The following is a 23256-nucleotide window of genomic DNA, read 5'->3' on the forward strand; positions in this document are numbered from 1 at the left end:
TCGTCGATACTGGCGCAGAAGTTAGCGTTCTCCCAGCGAATCCCAACGACCGGCTTCACGAATCGTCTTTAAACTTACAGGCGGCAAACGAAAAACCTATCGCTACGTATGGCAAAAAGTACATTTACCTTAAGGTGGGTTTACGCAAACCCATTCACTGAATCTTCGTTGTTGCAGATGTTTCTATGCCAATTATTGGTATAGACCTTCTACAACACCATAATCTAATCATCGATACGCGCAAATGGAGGCTAGTAGAAGGAAACACTAATTTATCCGTTTGCGTTACTTCTTTTTCTGGTTGCAGATTATCCCCAGTCACAATCAGGCATACGATAGACCCACTTTATCAACCACTACTCGATAAGTATCCTGGGATACAACAAACTCAACCGAAACTACCGTGTGTAACCAGCAACGTTACACACCACATCACGACAACAGGACCACCTGTATTCTCTAAAGCACGACGACTAGCCCCTGAAAAGCTAAGGTTAGCGAAAAACGAATCATACGACCTTCAAATAGCCCATGGGCATCTCCGTTGCACATGGTCCCTAAAAAGGACAGCAACGATTGGCCTCCAACTGGTGACTATCGGCGATTGAATGCGAAAACCATTCCCGATCGTTACCCGTTGCTTCACATTCACGATTTGACAGCTACCTTCAAAGGTACAACTGTCTTTTCGAAAATCGACTTGGTTAAAGCGTATAACCAAATCCCTATGGCTACTGACGACATACCGAAAACAGCTATCATAGCTCCTTTCGGACTCTATGAATTTTTGCGAATGCCCTTAGGTCTAAGAAACTCTGCACAAACCTTCCAAAGGTTTATAGACGACGTTTTTCGAGGTCTCAATTTCGTACATGCGTATGTTGACAACTATCTAATAGCAAATCCGGACGGAGAATCACATCTCAAGCATCTGGATCTTGTTTCCGGTAGACTACAAAAACATAGCATTACTGTAAAAGTTCAGAAATGCCATATCGGAACCGACTCATTAGACTTCCTAGGACACACTATAGGTGCTCATGGCATTCGACCCCTTAAGACCAAAGTGGCGGCAATTCTGGATTACCCAGAACCGACCACCATCAAGCAACTACGAACGTTCAACGGTCTTATAAGTTTCTATCGACGATTCATTCCGAAATGCGCGTTACTCATGAAACCTTCGTGGAAATGCGAAATCCATCAATTTGGACGACACCGCACAGAAAACATTCGCCACAATTAAGGAACTCATCGCTAAAGCAACAATGCTTGCACATCAGGACACCTGAGCACCCATTAGTATCGCAGTAGACGCATTTGACTCAGCAATCGGAGGAGCCCTACAACAATGGGTTAACCACTCCTGGCAACCTTTGGCATTTTTCTCTAGACGGTTGCTAGACACTGAATCAAGGTACAACACATTCGGTAGGGAACTCCTAGCTACGTGTTGTGCTGTACGGCATTTTCAACATTACATCGAAGGGCGTGAATTCACCCTTTTGGCCGACCATAAACCTCTTACTTTCTCGTTAGGCTCCTCTTCAGACAAGTACTCACCTCGTGAGTCTTGACAACTGGACTACATTTCGCAGTTTACTTCAGATATTCAACATATTTCTGGAGCAAACAATGTAGTTGCAGACGCCTTGTCTCGCATAACTTCCTTGAACAGTTTCCAAGGAATCGACCTTCTTAAACTCGCCCAGCTTCAAAAAGAAGACACTGATCTTCAGCACGAGTTATCGTCTACAACCCTTAAACTACGCTTGAAACAGATGGGAACAGGTAAGGAAACCTTACTTTGTGACACATCTACAGGTAGGGATCGCCTGATCGTGCCGACACGTTATCGACGCAATGTCTTCAATACGTTGCACAAACTTTCTCATTCAGGTGTTCGTGCAACCATCAAGCCTATAGCAGAACGGTTTTGCTGGCCTGGTATGAATAAAGACGTGAGGGAGTGGGCACGCTCCTGTGTAAGCTACCAAAAATCTAAGGTTGTCAGACACAACAACTGTCCCTTAGGCTCACTTAAAACTCCCGATGCTCGCTTCAACCATGTTCATCTGGATTTGGTAGGACCTTTGCCAGATTCAAATGGATACTCTTATCTCTTAACCTGCGTTGACCGTTTCACTCGATGGCCAGAAGCAGTACCTATCAAAGACAATACTGCTGAAACAGTGGCCCACGCCTTCGTCGAACGATGGGTAGCAAACTTCGGCTGCCCTTCAACCATCACTACAGACCGCGGACGTCAGTTTGAATCTGAACTTTTCCGTCTTCTGACCACACTTTTAGGAATCACTCGCTTCCGAACGACCGCCTACCATCCACAAGCAAACGGGTTGGTAGAACGTTTTCACCGACAACTAAAAGCTTCACTATCAGCTGCAAACGTTTCACAGTGGACCGACGCTCTTCCACTTGTCTTACTAGGTATCCGCAATGCAGTGAAAGCTGACATTGGATACACTGCGGCTCAACTGGTTTATGGAACGACACTTCGACTTCCAGGAGAATTCGTGGATCCTTCATCCTCTTCAATGATTATGGATCTAACCTCCTACACGAACAGGCTTACAAACGCAATGCGTTCAGTTAAACCTGTTTCCACTCGACCTCAATCAACTGATGTTTTCGTTCAACCTGACTTACGACATAGTACACACGTCTTCGTGCGTCGATACTCGCATCGACGACCTTTCGAACCAGCATACGAAGGACCTTTCAAAGTTCTTCAACGCAAACCGAAGTACTATATAATTGATAAGAACGGAACCAACGATAGCATCAGCATTGATCGCCTCAAAGCAGGGTATTTAGAAGGAAAACCTATCTACGTCGATTTTCCTTTGGTACAATCGAACGACACGACTCCGGCGCTTATAATACGTCATCCGACGACCAACACGCTCGATGGTACTTCGACAGTATCTGAAAATAAACTTAAAACAACGTGTTCTGGAAGAAGAGTAAGATTTCCAGAACATTTAACCGACTATTGCACGTAACATTTTACTTCATCTCGATTTTACATGGAATTATATATAATATTTTAAAAAAACCAATTTTATGTGCTTATATTTGTATATATTTATTATTTGGCTAGTATGTATATTTTAAAAAATTGTTGTTAAAAAAACATTTTGTAAAAATCGCTTTTACGTTATTTACACTTTTTCGCCCATTTTGTGTCTGAAAGCGCGTACGAGTTTATTTAGACAAGCACTGACATACTCTTTTTTTCTTTTCCAGGACGGCTGGAAAAGACGATAAAAAGAACGATGAGGTTTACAAGGAACCAAAATTTTCATTGTACAATTTTTTTCACTATATTGTACTTCATGGTCCCTTATAGTAAGGAAAGACGACCAGACGCTGCTAAACCTAGCAAACTATCAGAAGAGTGTTTACCAACGACAAAACTCGTTGAGTTTAAACTTCTGGCTGGCCACGTCTTAGGGTCATCACCACCCGACTATGTGGGGAGTGATCTGTAGCGGTAAATAAATCATCAAAATAAATAGCTCTGTACGTTTTCGACATTGGATGCTGACCACATGTTTTAATGGGCTCATCTAGCTGAAGGCGCCCGGTCATGCATCCGCACCACATCACGACTGGAAACGCCGTGCTCAACATCTACTGCAATCGCTAGCCAGATTAAATCAGACGATTCTCGATATATTGATAGCATATCAAATATATCTTCAAGCCTCCTCGCTTCTGTCTTTCGATTTCACTTGGTGGGTACGCTTCATATAGAGGGTGTTATTGGTTAAAGCGTTGTCAAAATCTGAATACCTGTGGCATCTTCACGATGAAGTGGATCGGAGAATTCCGGTTGGTCATCTACGCTCCAATGGCAGTAACAGGCATAAGTAAGTAAGTAGGTAGTTAAGTATGTAAGTAAGTAGGTAAGTATTATTATCGTCATACCATTTCACTTTACCATTATCTACATGCAACCACTCATCTACATGTAGTACAAATATCTGAAGATCAAAAACAAGAAACAAAACAAAAAGAAAAACAAAATAGAGAAAATGAAAGTCATTCATCCATATATCTATAGTAATAATTCGCTAAGTCGTGCATCTGATTTTAGCTTCTTCTCTAAATCTTCATATTTCTCTGTTGCTTTTAATTTATACCAGTTTATTAATGATTGTAATGTGTTAATTTTCAATGTTACATCATGACAATAAACTAGATAGTCTTGTTCATCTTGTTTAGTTAAATTCATTTGATTTAATTGATACCATTGTTGTTTTTTAATTAAATTTCCCTGTTCTTTTTCATAATTCAATTGTATTATATTCACTTTATTAATTAAAGTTTGTTTAAAATCATTTAAACATTCATTTCGTACTAATAAAGCTTGTTCCTTGGTTAACTTATTATTTATCATTTCGTATTGTATTAAATAAGGTTGTAAATAATCAATTTCTATATCTGAGTTATAATTTTGTTGATTTTTGGCTAATTTTTCTAATTCATTACGTAATTCATGTATTTCTATATTATGTAATGTATCAAATGGATCAATATCTATGGTAACATGTAAATCTTCAATTGTACGTTCATTTAATATAGAATGAATTTCATAAATAGATTTATATATAAATTCCTTAGATTTTTCTTCTTCATCTAATAATGTAATAAGCATATTGTAAATTTCAATTTGTGTTTTAGGTTTATTGAATAAGTTGACCTGTAAATGAAAAAGAAAGAATTAAACAATTCATAAGTATTATATCAGTATTTATATTAATGAACAGAGAGATTATATCATAAGGGGTTTTGTGGAGATTGTAGTAATTTCAATAGTTGAGATCATGAACCAATTCAAGCAAGACCACTATGGAATGTAAATATTAGTATGTAACAACTGAACTGCCAATAGTCGTTTTGAACTCAGGACTGGCGAACCAGAGTTTATTCGACTAGACTAGGCTACGTTCTTCTGTATAGCATACCAAGCGTTTTTGAGATACTCGTATTAAATTATATCAGAACACAAACTGTGTGCTCAATTTAAACCGTTCTAATTTAGGAAATAAAACAAATCATATCAAAACTACAAAATACCTCAAAGGGTACAGCCTGTGCTACACAGTCAGAAGTTTCTCTAACGCAAAGTAGCGTGCTAAACAACAAGAGAAACAGTTAATATAAAAGAGTTCGATACCTGAGAATCAATGAAAATATTCCCAACAAGATGGGGTCATATATCTATCTGCAGGGATTCCAGCAATCCTCCCAAGTAAACAGTCAAAGGTTAAGAGTCACACACTGATCCACGCCGTGACCTTGAGCCTAGTCAAACACAACCCTACTGTCAATAGTCCGACAACGTGCAATAGAAAGTTAGGCAACAAAAGGTAAGTCTCTGATCAAGATCACATAATAAAAGCTCTGACGAGAAAGACTGAAGAACATAAAGTTTGGTCAAAAGATATCTGAACAAAGGTTAAAATACACGACAGAGAGAAGGAACAAGTAAATAACAGTACTATCCAACAAAATTATGTAGAGGAATTTTAAGCGTTCTCCGTCCGTTACACCGGCCCCCAAAATCCCTCCAGCTACGCAAAGACACCTCAGAATACATTCCTGTCGTGGCTCTCCTTACTAACTCCTCTATAACAATGAAGTACAGGGCTTACAACAGTACGCCTGTACATCCATAAACCTAACCTACAGTCTGCTGCTATTCGGCCTCCTCCAGAAATCAAAACATTGGCAGTTTCCTATATGTTTCCCTTCTCACTAAGGCTAGTAACTTACTATAAAGCAAAACGTTGTCCGGAGGTTCGCGCCTGAGTATGTTCCACGAGTAGACAAAGGAACTGCAACCTGTATCAGTCAGGATCTTCATCATTAAGTCGGTAAGATCTCTACCAGCAAGGTCCAGACGCAAAATAGCATGGTACAACGCATAACCTTCATAAATCGAAACTGTGTGGGTCACGCTCCCACCTGAGTCCAACACTATACCAGTTGTACGACTAAATGCATACAGTGACAACACCGATTGAATAGCATCATACATAGCTGGAGTAGTAAAAGTCTCAAATATGATCTGTGTCAACTCACGGTTTGCTTTCGGGTTCAATGAAGCTTCTGTCAACAACACTGGATATTCCTCTGTTGACAATCGCAACTCGTTGTAGAATATACGGTACCATAATTTGTTTGTTCTATTAACTTAAATGTGATGGGACAATAATTTATGGATGACCTTTGAGAGAGGCTAAACTGGCCTTAAGAGTGTACGCCTAGTAACTGGGACAAAATGAGGGTCATAAACCCGTGTGTAGAATTGGAATTATGAATTTATTTATTATTTATTGATAATAATAATTGTTATTATTGTCAGTGCATTAGACTAATTCACTCCCTATCCTTAGTTCAGGTGTCGACGCAAACCAGTCCTGAAGCAACAACTTGCATTTAGAGGGAGAGAAGTGCATTCCAAACATTCTGGCATTGTTACTCAGTGCTACCAGAGGACTCTGTATTTTATCAGCGTCTTCGCCAAACAGGGCTATGTCATCTGCGTATTCTAAGTCTATAAGTGGACCTCCTGGAAGGAGATCAATGCCCAAGAATTCAGTCGATGAGAACGTTATTTGCATCAGTAGGTCTATGATGAAGTTAAACAAAAATTGAGAAAGTGGACAACCCTGAAAGACACCACTTGATGTTGTAAAAGGAGATGACAGTTCGTCATAAGCTCTGACTGGACTAATAGTGTTCGAGTAAGGAGATTTCACAAGGTTTATATACTTCTGGGGTATGCCTTTCAAAGGCAGACACTGCCACAGGACCGCTCGGTCTATAGAGTCAAATGCTGCTATTAAGTCAAGAAAGGCCGCCATTATCGGACGCCGATAAGCACGCCTGTGTTCTAAAACCTGACAAACGGTGAGTGAATATGTTGTCGATGCAACCACGACCAGATCTGAAGCCAGCCTGATTTTCTCGTGTTTGCAGTTCACGAGTCTTTGTTAGGCGACCGATAATTATTGACGCTAGTATTTTAGATGCTATGTTAGTCAAACTGATCCCTCTATAGTTGTCATAGGATGGTTTTGACCCTCTCTTATATATTGGGACTATCAGTGATCGTGATCAGTCAGATGGGATAACAACCAACTCTCAGATTTTACCTAAAACATTAGTCAGCCTAATCGCTAAAATTGGACCACTATCTTTAAAGTCCTCTGGAGCCAATCCATCTGGACTAGCTGCCTTTCCTCGTTTCAGATTAACTATATTCTTTTGAACTTCAGCTAGAGTTGGGGGACCTACCTAAATGTTCCATTCAGGCTGATTGGGAGTGGTGGGTAGTTGTAGAGTAGCTAAGGGCCGGAGCCTTTGACCTTAAGGTCTAATCCACACGGCAGTGGAACAAATTCAGCAGACGCAGTACCATGATAGTCGGTGACCAACAATTGTTTCATACGTCATTTGTTCCCTCAGGATAATGGAGCCCACGTGCACCGTTGGTTTGGAATCAGGGTTTCCCAACTCCTCTAGGCGGACTGTCTGTGTCCATCAACCCGGTTAAAGCGCAGGACATTTTCTTTTCGTCCCCTCAATTTCGTAAACAACAGTGATGCCGTGAGAAGACAGTGAGTAGGACTTCCATATCAATGGTTTTATGCACGTGACCATGTGAGAGCATTTCTGTAGGGAGAGATGACTCTCCCCAATCTCGGCCGTACCAGGGCATTATGGGCCGGAATTATGAATTAAGGTTTGTGGTTAGCGTGAGCAATTAAATTCAGCTATAATGCCAAAAGTCTTTTAAGCCAAATGGGTGAATGAATTTCGCGCCGAAATTCATGAATCGTTATCTTATACCTGATTAGTTTGTCCATGAATTATAGTCTCCCCGTAAATGCTTTTAAAGGATAAAACAATACCATATTTTGTTAAAGACCAGTCTATGATAGTAACTACATGAACTCAAAAATCATCACATAACCCTTATACTAGTAAGAATCAAGTACTCACTTAGGGTTAATATGGTGATTAGGGGTATTTAATTATGGTACTAACTAAGAATCCCAGAAATAACGTAATTGGATCAAGAAGTACTAGATAAGCACAGACGAACGTACTGTATTTGGAATTCGAAATCAAGCATTCAACAAGTACAAAGGAATCATTAGTTTATTCAAACACCACAATTAACCTCGAGATTCGATTCTAGGAAATCATGACTAATGGGGTTTAACCATATTGAGTATGAGCCAGATATTCACAACAACTAACGGAAGATAGTTGCCAGATCGACGACGACTTACTCGACTTATTCCTGTTACTCCTTGTGGAGAAGCATGGACCACCCACCAGCACCTCGATCCAACCTCGCCCTGGTAAATTCTTATCAGTTCTTTCCAGTTGTCGTTAATCCTTTTCGTATCTGCTACTATATCCCGACGTAATATGTTCTTTGTCCTTCCTCTTTTCCGCTTCTATTCAGGATTCCAAGTTAGGGCTCGCCTCGTGATGCGGTTTGATGATTTGCGTAATGTATGTCCTACTCATTTTCATCGTCTTTTCCTAGTTTCCTCTTGAGCTGGAAGCTGGTTTGTTCTCTCCCAAAGAAGTCTGTTGCTGATGGTATCCGGTCAATGGATGTTAAGTATCTTGCGTAGCCAACTGTTCATAAATACCTGTACCTTTTTGATGATGGTTGTGGTAGTCCTCCAAGTTTCAGCTCCGTACAGTAGAACTATCTTGACGTTCGTATTAAAGATTCTAACTTTGATAGTGGTTGACAGAGTTTTTAGGTTCCATATGTTCTTCAATTGTAGGAATGTGGCCCTTGCTTTACCAAATAGTTTTCAGATGCCATAAACCAATTAACTTTAAGCTTGTACAGCACTTCATACAGTTCCAGTGGTCTGGACGTTAGGGGTTCGCCAATGGGATCATGGATGTATATAGCGGAGGATTCCTATACTAGAACTAAACAGCCATCTAGTACTTCCAAGTTTTCAACAATGGTCCAGCTAACATCAGTTTGTGATTTAAACTTGGAAAACTTCATGTTGTTTTTTTTAAAAACAGAGGACTTTACTTAGTCATTGCTCACATTATTTACTGCAGTTTTTGTTGATTTATTAATTCGTTAAACGAAAATAAACTGAAATTTTTCAGATTGTCATATTCATAGAATTAAATATAGATACGAAAATTGTTGTATCAGTTGAAGATGTCACTCTTCATAATATCGAAAATTAATGAGTTCAATAGAAGAAGCAAGATAGTAAATGTTTTAGAAAAAAAGATATGAATGATTTAGTATCGAAGAGATTCTGTTGAGGATGGACAAAGATGAAGCATATCTACTCCATATTATTGTATTCAAATTGTATTACTCATTATTATTAAGTAGTACAATGTATTTATCTGAATTTAAATTCATACTTACTTGAAATGCCACATGTGTGTCTGGATAAAGTTGTATACCATCTCTTCTGTCATCTGAAGGTGGTGGCTTATTAAATTCTCTAGTACATGGAACAATACGTTCTTTACCAACATGATAAGTAAGAGAAATTCTTTCTTCAGTTATATTAAATATTTTTTCAGCGATATCTTCATCTGCCTCAATTTCTTCGTTACGTATAAATCTCTCAATGATTTTATCAATATTTAATTGACTAGTTGTAGATAATGCTAATTCATCTGGATTATCTTTATTTTGAGTTGGTGCTGGGCCAAATTTTTTAGCTTTAGCACTGAAATGTACTTCACGATAATAAAGGCAATCATGTCTATCTTTGAAATGTTCTATCATTGTATTGAATGTTTGTTCACGTTTATACAGGCCATCAGTTCTAGCATCATGATTAAATATCATATAACGTATAGTATGTACACCTTGTTGTGTCTTATAATAACCATGTTCAATCAAATGACTAGTTTCACGACCATGATCAAACTTCTCGACAATCCAATTTGTTCTTAATATCGTACTACGACTGATTAATTTATCTTTACGGTTAGCATAAGTTTCTCTAACTTCAATAGGATTGGTTAATTCACGATCTTGGAATATTGTTAACTTTAAAATTAAACCATCACGTTGTGAATATGGCGCAAAATTTTCTACAATTGAATATTTATATTGTTTCTTTTTCAAACCATTCGGATAGTGTAATTTAAATAATTTTTGTTCAATCTGAATTGGTAAAGTCCATGATGGTGGTAAATCTAGTTGTAATGGTGTATTTTGTAAATTACCTAATGATTTAACATGTACATTTCCTCGAACTTGATGAGCACTATCAATTAAACAATGAGCATCATTATCATTTAAATTGAAACTTGAATTATAGTTATTATCTTTTGATTTTAAGGAATTGGGTACGATTAATAAAGGTGATACCAGATGATTAGTAGTAGGTGTTTTACTGTTCATTGTTGATTGTAGATTGAACATATCTGGCCGTTGAATACTTGAAAATCCTGTCCTTTCGATAGATAAGCTATCGTTAGGTAATAAATATTCCCAACACAGACTATCATTTAGATTATAATTTAAATGAGATATACCAGTTGAACAATCTTGCATATTCACCCAATAATTATGATCATTCCACAAGCTTTCTATGCCTAGATACATCGAACAATCTAAAGGCTTAGCAAGACCTGTCAATGTTTCAACGAAAAATGCTTCAGGTACTTCACGTTTTCCAGGTAATATTAGAACCCATGCATGTATTCTAAGACCAAATAATGGATCAACAGTTGGTTTATAACGTTCTTCTTCAGCCAGTTCTGCTTCTTTTCTAGCTTGTTTAACACGTTCCGCTTCAAACTGTAAATCTTTCATTGTCATAGCGTGTTCATATTTTGATGTTAAGTCTTTTTCAGGTTTGATTATATATCGTTTTGGTTCAACTTCTTCGTTTTCCACATCATCGGTAGTTTCTTTTACCTCATCTCCAATAAGAAATGGACATGTTTCTCTAGTTTCATCCATATAACAACATTCTCTAGTTGCATAACCACTGACTACATATGCATCATAACCAGCAGCTATTAAGAGTGAACATAATAATGTAGCATATTCAAAACAAGTACCTTTTTGCAAGTTGACTGTTGTCATTGGACTTAAAAGTCTTTTAGGCAGTTCAGTTGATGGAACAAGTGGTACAAAATTGAGAAAATCAGCGACAAACTTAGCTGCCCCATACCATAAGTATAATTCAGGATAATTTAAATATGTCTTACTCAATGTAGTACATACAAATTTCTGTATATCACATTCATTCATTGGTATCAGAAATAGTTTCGTTCTATCAGGACATAGATGAGCATACTGTCGACAAAAATTTTCACAATATTCTAAAAGTTGTGATTCTTTCAAATTATTTTGTTTATGTGATTGTGGAAATGTAGATATATCGAAGGATTCTGGAAGTTTATCATAATTATCAGGTAGGTAAAGTGGATTTAATTCTTGAAATTCTTGACTAGTATGAAATTCATGTAAACTATTAGTTTCAATGAATGTATCATTTTCTTCCAGTGGAATCCTATCAGATAAATTATTATCATCATCATTGCCACCAATATCTAGATCATTATTAGAATCCTTATTTACGTTTTCTGCACTATCTTGTGTTTGATTCAATTCTGATTCAGTTAAAATGCTCAATTGACTCATTTCGACTGGAAAACACAATTAGTTCATAAATAAATTTGCTTTTTTTCTAAAAATCTAAACATCTATAAATTTAGAAAATATAAAGGGGTTTATTATAAGCATTGAAAAATTTATTAACTATTCTCAATTGACTTTAGACAATCATTGAAAACCTGGAAGCAGTGGACGGGCGTTTCGTCCTATCGTGGGACTCCTCAATAGTGCGCATCCACGATCCCACCTCGCAAGACCGATAAATCCTGGTTTCGAATCTCACGAGGCGGGATCATGGATGCGCACTGTTGAGGAGTCCTATGATAGGATGGGGCGGCCGTCCAGTTGTTATATACTGATAAGAATAATGAATGGTAACTTGTGGGATCCATTTATGAACCAATACTATGCGTATATATTTATCGTATAACTGTTAAATAACTAGACTATTCATATTCATGTCCCTCTTATTATGAGCTTTATTTTGATCCATGAAATATTATTATACGATTTACCGTTCTTGAGTTAGGCCCTGTCTATCAATTACTATCTCTCTTATTCACAGCCACATTTGGCTAAATCTTGTGCAAGTGTTGTTTACTATTTTATGGTACGATGTGGTCCGTATGGTTGGTATATAAACCCAGTATGTTTGAAATAAATTATTCATATCCCAGAGGCTCGGATTGGTGTTCTGGAATTAACTGGCTGGGCTAGGCAGCAAGCAGGACCGATAAGTACTTTATACTACACGTACGGGTTTTATGCGTCGTTGGTCCGATCGATAAATCACTGTTCTCTAATTGGCGGTATCATCACGTCATACATCAACCGGGCACACAAGCTACAAGTTATAACACCAGTGCTTTCAGGTTTTCCATAGTGTTCTAACATTAAATTATTCATGATCTCAATCAAAACATTGTTTCACAGAACAGAAAGGATGTGTACTGCCGATACAATAGAAGAGGAAGTTATAAATGTTAAAAAGTGTTTAAGGAATAACGGATACCTACTTAAATTTATTGAGAAATATGGAAAACGTGAAGATAAAATACCCAAAGAAACTACAGTAAGTAAAAAACCTGTTTTTATTCAACTCTAATTAAAAGGCGATAATGTCACAGGGTCAATCAATATGAGACTAAAAACTGCATTGAAAAAAAACATATCCTGCAGCTAAATTGATTGTCCTGTCCAAAACAACATGTTCTTTGACACAATCAAAGGTCGACGGGTATCCCTTTCATGTTACCACCAACTGCGTATACAAATTTACATGTATCTGCCAAAGCAGTTGCATTGGTAGAACAGAAAGGAGAGCCTACGTCCGATTCAAAGAACATATTCCGAAGGGTTTGAGATCAAACGGACTAAAAGCATTCAGCAGCGCTATCGCCAGACATCTCCTTGACACAGGACACGAAGTCGATATATTGAAGTCCTTCAAGATGATCAACAAACAATCAAATTCAAACCTTTTGAAATTTGCCGAAGCGATAACAATCAAACGTTTAAAACCAGATCTTTGCATACAAAAAGAAACAGTAATAAATCTTTCTTTGCCTTGGTAACATTACCCACCACCACCCCATTTTATTTATTACGTCGTTCCAACTCTTTCTGAATTTTATAACTACATCATTAATCTATTTTCAGTTATTTCATTGCATAATAATCTAATGTGTTTTAATTCCATGATTTCTAATCACTATTTCAATGTTCTGGAACCTTCCCTCCTGAACTCCATATATTCGAAACAAAATTTTTATGACCTCATTAACTAGAACGAAATCTTTACTACATCATGTTACATATATTCATCCATCATCACCATCTGATGTATAAGTATGTCAATATCTATAATAACTTTGAATTTCAAATATTTTAGGTTGTAAAGGGGCTGATGAGAACCTAACGAAATAAAATGAATCCATTTATTATTCTGCACCAACCTTTGTTCTTGCTCTCTTTAAATTAATAAACGGAACTATGTGTATAAAAAAACTTAATAATCTACATAACCCTATACCGATACTATCCTCAATATCTGCACAAGATTCAAAATATGATTGACTTGTAAAATCTTACAATTTCTGATCATCTAAAACACTTTTAATATTCTCTGAAGTACAAGATTATCGAGGCCATTAATTAATATAAACTTTATGAACTAAAATGAGTTCCAAGAATATACATTCTATTCCTGAATACTTTGTACATGAAATTTCTTTATACAGTACTAATCTATTTAGAATTAGTATTTGTAATGACCAAAATAAATGATACTTTTGGGACAATTTATTAACTGAACCGAAATTTATTTTTCAATAAATGCTTACCTCAGGGAATAGGGTTTTCATTCACTTATTACTCAAATATTTAATAGTCTATGTAGGATTGTTCTAAATAGATTAGAAGATACAAACAGCATTATTGAGTAATATGAAGATGATTAAAGAATATGGGGGATTTTAAATAGGTAAAATAAGTGACTAGGAGTGTTAAAGACACTGATTTTAAGTTGGTTCTTAAATGTACACTAAAATCCAATCAAACAAAAGAAGATGAAGTGGTATGATATCGGATATTTAACATAAAAACTTGGCTACACCACTTTACACGATCTCATAACAAGCGGACATTTTAACCAGTGTATGTAAGTCAGACTACATAACATAGATACATGAATCAAATGAAGCTAGACCACCATGGAAAACCTGGAATCAGTGGACAGCCGTTTCGCCTTATTGTGAGACTCCTCAGCAGTGCGCATCCACGATACCGCCTCGCAAGATTTCAACCCAGGGCCTTCAGTCTCGCGCGCGAGCGCTTATCCATCTGAGAAGCATAAATTTTGCAATCATGAAACCATTAGGTATATTATCTTAAGGTTGACAATTTGAGTACGTGTTTACCACAATATTTAACATTTTACGCATGTTTGAAAATCCCTACTACACTGCACAGTAAGCTTTATTTCCATAACCCATTTCGTGACGTTACTGTCTGTTAGTTTAGGTCTTGCCAGAACCTATAGATATCTTGGTTGTTGTTTGCAAGATTTACTTAGTCTATGATTAAAAACCTTATGAAACATTAGTCAAAACAAATTGTACTAGAGCATGTATAGTAATTCCTTATATCTTTCCAAATTTTATGTATAAATGTCATTTTAGATCTTCTTTTCCCAATTTTATTCATTCTTCAACTATATTTCCCATATATGACATTTTGTTTTTATTACCAATACTATTCTAATTCCTTTCATTTTTAAATGTGTTATATTTCTATCTTTATATTGACGCAAAATATGGTAACTTGAGCAGGTGGATGCTCATGCCCAGCTCTAATTTGTCTATAACTAGTTGACCATTTACCTTAATATAGAATCCTCTAATTTTTGTTGTTCTTGTTGTTGTAGTTACAGCTTTAATAAACAAAATTTATGCAGAATTGTAGAATTTACAAAAGATTAATTAATAAGACCAAGCTATGAGAATATAACATCATAGAATAGTTATATAAAATTAAATCAGATCATAATTACATTGACAAATACCTGATCAAATATATTGGATTATTGTTAGATTATAAAGACTTAGGAGAGCATAAGAAGTTTCTTTTTTAAAAAACTTAGGTCAGTTACAAAATAATCCCTCATGTAAGCAAAGATCGGTAGTGGCTAGCAGTGCAACCCAAGACACGCATTTCGTCTTATTTAGGACTCGTCAGTTGGATGTACCTGCATTCCAGAGTTGATGTTCACTCCGGGTCTCCAGCCCAGTACTACCTTTCACTGTTTTCTTAAAACGCTTGTGACTTAAGGCTATATCGAAGCAATCTGCATAGGATGCACATATGCCAACAAGAGATTGATCTATTGCAGTCCTAAATAACATTGGAAAGATACAAGTAATACAACATCGAGTGAATTTAATCCTTTATGTAGTTCCTAAGCGACTATTTAATTCATACACCGACGTTCTTTTTATTTTCATAAAAAGGATGTCAAGTTGGATACTATTCACTGAGTAATGTTAGCTGAAAGCTCATTTAGAAACTTTTAAAATTCTGAACCTTGATGAATATACTTTCGAAAACGTTATTTGGCCTTCCACTTTTCCGTTTCTATCCAGGATTTCATGTTAACGCTCATCTCGTAGTGCAGTTCGACGATTTCCTTAATGTATGTCCTATCCACTTCCAGAGTCTTTTCCTAATTTTCTCTTCAACTGTCAGCTGGTCTGTTCTCTTCCACAGTAGGTTGTTGTTGATGTTATTCAGTTAAAAGATATTGAGTATCTGGTGTAGACAATTCTTTATTAATACCTCCACATTTCTGATGACGTATATAGTAGTTGTTGATATTCCAGTTCCATACAGCGGAACTGTCTTGACATTCACATTCAAGATTCTAACATTGTAAATGTTCGATAGTTGTTTAGAGTTCCATATGTTCTTCAACTGTTGGAATCCTTCCCCTTCTTTGCACATTCTTGCGTTTATAACTGCATTGGATTCTCTTTATTCATCAGTAATGCTGAACAGTCAAGTACATGAGAATTTCCACCAGTTCCACAGCTTCTCCATCAAATGTGACTGGGTTGTTGTGCACTATGTTGTGTTTGGGTATCTTGGTTTTCCCCTCAAGTATGTTGAGGCCTACTGATACAGACGCTCCTGTTGCACTGCTTTTGTTGACCTGCACTTGATGATGTGTATGCCATAGAAGGACGAGTTCATCTGCATAGTTTAAGTCGTCAAGTTGTGTGTAAGCTGCTCACCCTACTGGGGAGTTTGAATGAACTGATGATCCCTTTGTACTTGTTGAATACTTGATTTCGAATTCCAAAAACAGTACATTCGTTCGTTCTCATCTAGTACTTCTTCATCCGATTACGTTATTTCTGGGTTCTTAGTTTGTACTATAATTTAAATACCTCTAAATATCACACTGACGTCGCGACGGAGCCTGCGATGGAATGATTGGACATACATTCAGATTTTGATGCGTTTGAGGATTATTTTGAAGGGTTCGAAATCTGGGCTATGACCAAGGAAGATGATGAGAATGTTAATATTGTAGCACACTTCCTCACATTTATCGGAAAAGGAGCTTACAGCTCAATAAAAAATCTGGCTTTATCAGAAAAGCCCATTTCGCTTCGTTATGCAACTGTCAACGAACTACTGCTGGACTATGTTAAGTTTACAAATTTCGAATGCGGTAAAGGGGAGAAATTTCATAAAACTATTCATCAGGACATCAAAAATTCCGCTACATTTTACACTACCCCAATCCAATGCGTACTCGACGTTATGCTGACAATTCATTGAGGATATGCGATACAGTTCATGAAGGTGAGATCAAGTTTGGTAAATGTTTATCCTTTGGCAAATTTCATTCTCGTAATTCATGCGCACATCGTAATGCTAAATATTTTAAATGTGGCATGATTGGATACATTCAGTCAGTTTGTAATACTAAAATTCATTCCGCTGCAATTAATGCGAAAAATTTTGGTTCTGATCCTACTGACTTGGGTGTTTCTAATGATGATTTACTTCTATCCACGACTTCGAAAAGCCATATAGAGTTACATAGCAGACCAGAATTAGATGAAACTGAAAATCCTTGTGAGACAACAGTTTCCAATCAATCAACTTATCAGATTTCTCATCTTATTGTGCCATATATTGTTTCTAATGACCATTCACATATTTTTGATGAAACCGCTTATAAATCTGAGGAAAATATGTTGAGTGAACCTAATCATGATGGAGAAACTGATGTACTTTTGACAGATAATGATTCTTCTAATGACCCTGTACTCTGCCATGACATTCTTAGGAGATTTCAGGAAACTATTTCAGAAGCGTCAAATCCTGATATTATATAAACTATTATTTGTCCTCGTAATACGCTTGTTTCTTGTGGGAAACTTGTTCAGTTCGAAGCACAAGTACTAAATGAGCTGGAGTTTGATTAGAATTCGGATGATTTCATATCAACTGCTGTTTATCCTTATCACGATGTCACTTCTAATGTTTACTCTAGTCAATGTCAGGAATATATTTTAAATGAAGTCACATCATTCGTAACTTGGGGATAAAAGGATCCATCATTATTTCGTGGAGGAGGATAGTGTTGGAAAGTCTATGGTTTAAATTCTAGATATCAGTAGTTGGACACAATTCTAGGACCCAAGTGACTCTGTTCCGATTTCGGATGTTGATTTGAGTACACATGAGCGCATTCTAGATAATACAGAAACGTTATCCAATACACTGTTTGACAGACACAGGAAAAACTTAAGAAGACGTACAAAGGACTACAGACACATAGACAATAATATAAGCTGTGGCGGATGTGGTGTGTGAGTGAACAAATGATTCTTTTGTACTTGTTGAATGTTGAATTCGAATCCTCAATAAAGTACAGACGTTCATGCTTACCTAGTGATTCTTAGTCCGTTTGCGTTGTTCTCGGATAATTCTTTCGTACTATAATTAAACGATCCTAATTATCACACATATTCAGTGTTTCCGCCGAGATGTGGAGGTCTTCATAATCCAGTCGACCATCAGGAGAAAGAGCAATGGAGAGGGTAAGCAACCTCGTCTGACACCAGTACCCACTTGGAATACAACACTTGTTTCTCCTCCCAGAGCTTACCGAACAGAACGTGGTGCATGTTTGCAGTCAGTTGGATGTCTCACTTCACTGCTTCAGCTAGTATATTTTCAGGTCCTTCCGCTTCCCCAATCCTGACTTGTTTGAGTGTCATGCTGGTGGAGTGACAGCTATAAGAAGGTCTGTGTGTGTTGTTTCGATGTCCGTTAGGTTCAGAGTAGGTGGTCTGTTTAAGAGTTCTTCAAAGTGTTCAACCCACCTATTCTACTATTCTTGAATCTCAGTGATTGTCTTGCCTTCATTGTCCTTGACTGGTCACTCTGGCGTACAATATTTCCGTGCTAGTTTCTTCGTTGTATCATATGGCTGTCTCATATTTCCTTCTCTTGCAGCTTTCTTCGCTTCCATTGCTAGGTGTTCCGCGTATTTCTGCTTATCGGCTCTAGTGCTCCTCTTTACATTCTTGTCTGCTTCTGTGCATCTGGTCTGTGCCTTGACTTTCTCTGTTCTTGTTCGACTGTTGCTAATTGCTGACTTCTTGAATCCTATCCGAAGTTTCCATAGAGATACATTCCTTATGATGGCGCTCCTAGAGGCCCAGAACTAAACCTCTTGACACTTTGAAGGTAGTGCTTCTCTGATGCATTTTCAATTGTCCTCTACAGTAGTTCCTTCCTTCAGTAGATCCTGTAAGGCTCGACACATGTTTTTCAGAGTTATCTTGAATTGGTTAAGTCTGTTAGTATCTCATAGGAAGGCTGTATTGAACCTATATAATGCTATTTCCACAACTGTCTAGTGTTTCTTTAGTTTCAGTTTCATCTTGGCCACAACCAGATGGTGATCCGAAGCTATGTCATCTCCTCTCCTTGTTCTCACGTGTTCCATTGACCTTCTAAATATTCTGGAGATGTACATATTATCGATCTGATTTTCTTTAGTGTGGTCCGGTAATACTCATTTAGATTCGTGTGTGTGTGTGTTGTGGGGGAATAATATGACACCTGTAACCGATTTGTGAAATGCACATAAATTCGCGAGTGCTTCACAATTCTCTTTTTCTTTCTCCCATTCCATGCCGTACCATAATATCTTCATATCCGGTGTTATCCATTCCGACTTTGGTGTTTAGAGCTCCCATCAGAATTGTCAGGTCTTTTCGTGAACACGTAGCTCAACTGGAGTTCCTCGTAAAAGTGGTCTTCAGAGTTTTCATTGTTGTAATTGACAGGTGCATATTACTGGATAACATTCATCGTAAATACATTCTTCTTTGAAGAATGCTTTGATGATCATGGATCTATGAAATTCCAATCCTACAAGTGCTTAACTTACTTTTTTGGACGGTATCAGAGCTACTCTATGCGTGTGCAGAGCATTTCTTTTTTTATGGTTAGAGTAAAGCAGTATGTCTCCAGAATCTATCCTTTTCTATCCGGTTTGTAACCAATGGTTTTCACCTATTCAGAGATCCTCTGAGTTATATCGCTTCATTCTCGCAGCTATTTTGTTGATCCTCTCGGTCTGCTATATTGCTTAAACATCCCTTGTACCTGTAATAATTGTTGATCTGGTTGTTAGAAGGAGCGTCGCCCTCGTGACCTCCGGGGAATCTTGGCTTTCCTCATGAAGCGTCGTATTTTTTGTGAATAAAAATCCTTCAACTCGGAGGGCAGAGTTTAAATGGTTTAATTTGTTTGTACTGGTTAGCATTTTTGGCAAGGGCGTTTTCTACGGGATCGGAATGCTGACCCCATGCCCAACCCTCCTCCTTTACCCGAACTTAGTAAGCATTACCAAAAAAATCGATAGGGATCGGTAGGAGAACTGACGGAAAGCAGGACAAAAGATGGTCATGTACTGCTTATATACAATTGTGATTCCTTCGTACACTGTTCTACGCTTATTACAAATCTTAAATGCAATACTTCCAGCCGTGTTCATAGAGTTTTGTCTGTTCTGACTTGGACTATTCTGTGAATTCTTAGTTAGCATATCAATTTGACTAAACCTAATATTTACAGGGGAGTTAAAAGTTAGTACGTTTTTCTAGACATCACTTGGCTTGCAACAAATGTTTCACACCCATGTTCTGACTACATATTTAACACCCTGAAAAATAGGGTAACTGTTATGTGACGTTCGCTTGAATATAATAAAGTACTTCTGAGAGTTTGTTGCAGGATAATACGGTTTAAACCTTCATGTTCTCATATATAGTGCCGAACTAAAGGAAATGTCCGCCTATTTAGCACGAAATGCTCGTTAACTTCCCAATCTTTCATCAAGCTACATAAGTCAATCTGTCTATCCTGTCGTAAACACGTAAAGTGTAGGGCGTTTGGAAAACGTTGAAAGCGGGACGGTTGCAATCCATAATATTTATCAGAAACAATAGAGGTTTGTAAACAAAACTACTCTGGGCAAAATGTATCGTGATTTAAAAATAAAGGTTAGAACAAATTCACCAAAATGGGTACATCAATAAAACGCAAAGCGAAGGAACTAAAGACACTTAACTACTCCGATTCCGAGAATATTCTACCAGTAATACTGAAAAACATTATTGTTACAGCTAACTAAATTTGATGAATCGCACATAAGTCTACGAAATCAGAAAACTCATGTTAAGACTTAGACAAAAATGATAATCAAGATCGAGTAGCTCTCGTGAGTAGTGCTCCAAGATTTTTCACACCTTCTTTGAAGAATGCTTTGATGATCATGGATCTATGAAATTCCAATCCTACAAGTGCTTAACTTACTTCTTTGGACGGTATCAGAGCTACTCTATGCGTGTGCAGAGCATTTCTTTCTTTATGGTCAGAGTAAAACAGCATTACTGACTATCGTGAGTAGTGCTTTAAGATTTTTCACACATGCCTTGATAGTTAACGAAACCTTAAGGATCTTTAGCCTATTCTACTTGCATAAAAACGGGAGACAACTGTTAATCCCGAGACCAATTTAGCATTTCATAGCATTTGAAAAAGTGTATTGATAAGTCTGATTGTAGTAGTTACTCAGAATTTAATTAACTATTTCATCCACTCACTTCCATATATATCTAAAAACTCGAAAAAATGTTAAGACGCGCGCATTATTTACTTTGTTGAGTTGTTTTTCGCTTTCAATTCTGTTTTATTGTGATTTAGCGAAATATGTATTGAATTAAATCGTGATTTCATAATTGTGTGGTCAAAGCAAAGCAAATTTTTTCGAATAGTGTAAAAATAACTGATCAGGGAACTAAAAATGTGACAAAATGGGAAACTTTACTGAGACATTAAATTACATGAAAGTACTCTTGAGAGTTCGAAAACGTTCATTTACTCGTAACATGACAACCAATATCTAGTGTCCAATATCTTTATCACAAGCTCGTATCCAATATCCAATGTATCTGTCGCGAGTTTGTATGTAGCAGTTGATATCCTTACGCTCACTCATGGTTGTCTCGGTACTGTTCTAGACTTCTGGAAATGTCAAATGTGTGCGTAGTCTAGACACACGACGCATTACTCCGAATGAATTTTGTTGTAATTTGTGGATTCGTATAAATTGTATACATGGAACACACTATAGAGAATCAGATCGATAATATGTACATCTCTAGAATATTTAGAAGGTCAATGGAACACGTGAGAACAAGGAGAGGAGATGACATAGCTTCGGATCACCATCTGGTTGTGGCCAAGATGAAACTGAAACTAAAGAAACACTAGACAGTTGTGGAAATAGCATTATATAGGTTCAATACAGCCTTCCTATGAGATACTAACAGACTTAACCAATTCAAGATAACTCTGAAAAACATGTGTCGAGCCTTACAGGATCTACTGAAGGAAGGAACTACTGTAGAGGACAATTGAAAATGCATCAGAGAAGCACTACCTTCAAAGTGTCAAGAGGTTTAGTTCTGGGCCTCTAGGAGCGCCATCATAAGGAATGTATCTCTATGGAAACTTCGGATAGGATTCAAGAAGTCAGCAATTAGCAACAGTCGAACAAGAACAGAGAAAGTCAAGGCACAGACCAGATGCACAGAAGCAGACAAGAATGTAAAGAGGAGCACTAGAGCCGATAAGCAGAAATACGCGGAACACCTAGCAATGGAAGCGAAGAAAGCTGCAAGAGAAGGAAATATGAGACAGCCATATGATACAACGAAGAAACTAGCACGGAAATATTGTACGCCAGAGTGACCAGTCAAGGACAATGAAGGCAAGACAATCACTGAGATTCAAGAATAGTAGAATAGGTGGGTTGAACACTTTGAAGAACTCTTAAACAGACCACCTACTCTGAACCTAACGGACATCGAAACAACACACACAGACCTTCTTATAGCTGTCACTCCACCAGCATGACACTCAAACAAGTCAGGATTGGGGAAGCGGAAGGACCTGAAAATATACTAGCTGAAGCAGTGAAGTGAGACATCCAACTGACTGCAAACATGCACCACGTTCTGTTCGGTAAGCTCTGGGAGGAGAAACAAGTGTTGTATTCCAAGTGGGTACTGGTGTCAGACGAGGTTGCTTACCCTCTCCATTGCTCTTTCTCCTGATGGTCGACTGGATTATGAAGACCTCCACATCTCGGCGGAAACACTGAATATGTGTGATAATTAGGATCGTTTAATTATAGTACGAAAGAATTATCCGAGAACAACGCAAACGGACTAAGAATCACTAGGTAAGCATGAACGTCTGTACTTTATTGAGGATTCGAATTCAACATTCAACAAGTACAAAAGAATCATTTGTTCACTCACACACCACATCCGCCACAGCTTATATTATTGTCTATGTGTCTGTAGTCCTTTGTACGTCTTCTTAAGTTTTTCCTGTGTCTGTCAAACAGTGTATTGGATAACGTTTCTGTATTATCTAGAATGCGCTCATGTGTACTCAAATCAACATCCGAAATCGGAACA

The 23256-nt window shown here is 37.4% G+C and overlaps 1 protein-coding gene across 1 annotated transcript; it reads right to left on the reverse strand.

Annotated features, from left to right (window-relative positions):
- Positions 1-3549: 3549 nt before the first annotated feature.
- Positions 3550-21779, reverse strand: DRC7 (Dynein regulatory complex subunit 7). The gene is made up of 4 exons (XM_012940470.3): positions 21613-21779; positions 14023-14085; positions 9464-11769; positions 3550-4726 (listed from the first exon to the last, which is right to left on the reverse strand). The coding sequence occupies exons 3-4, from the start codon at positions 11705-11707 to the stop codon at positions 4082-4084; spliced, it is 2889 nt and encodes a 962-aa protein (XP_012795924.1). The 5' UTR covers positions 11708-11769; positions 14023-14085; positions 21613-21779; the 3' UTR covers positions 3550-4081.
- Between the last annotated feature and the right edge of the window lie 1477 nt (positions 21780-23256).

This window comes from Schistosoma haematobium, chromosome 1 (genome assembly GCF_000699445.3).
Source record: "Schistosoma haematobium chromosome 1, whole genome shotgun sequence".
Classification (NCBI taxonomy): domain Eukaryota; kingdom Metazoa; phylum Platyhelminthes; class Trematoda; order Strigeidida; family Schistosomatidae; genus Schistosoma; species Schistosoma haematobium.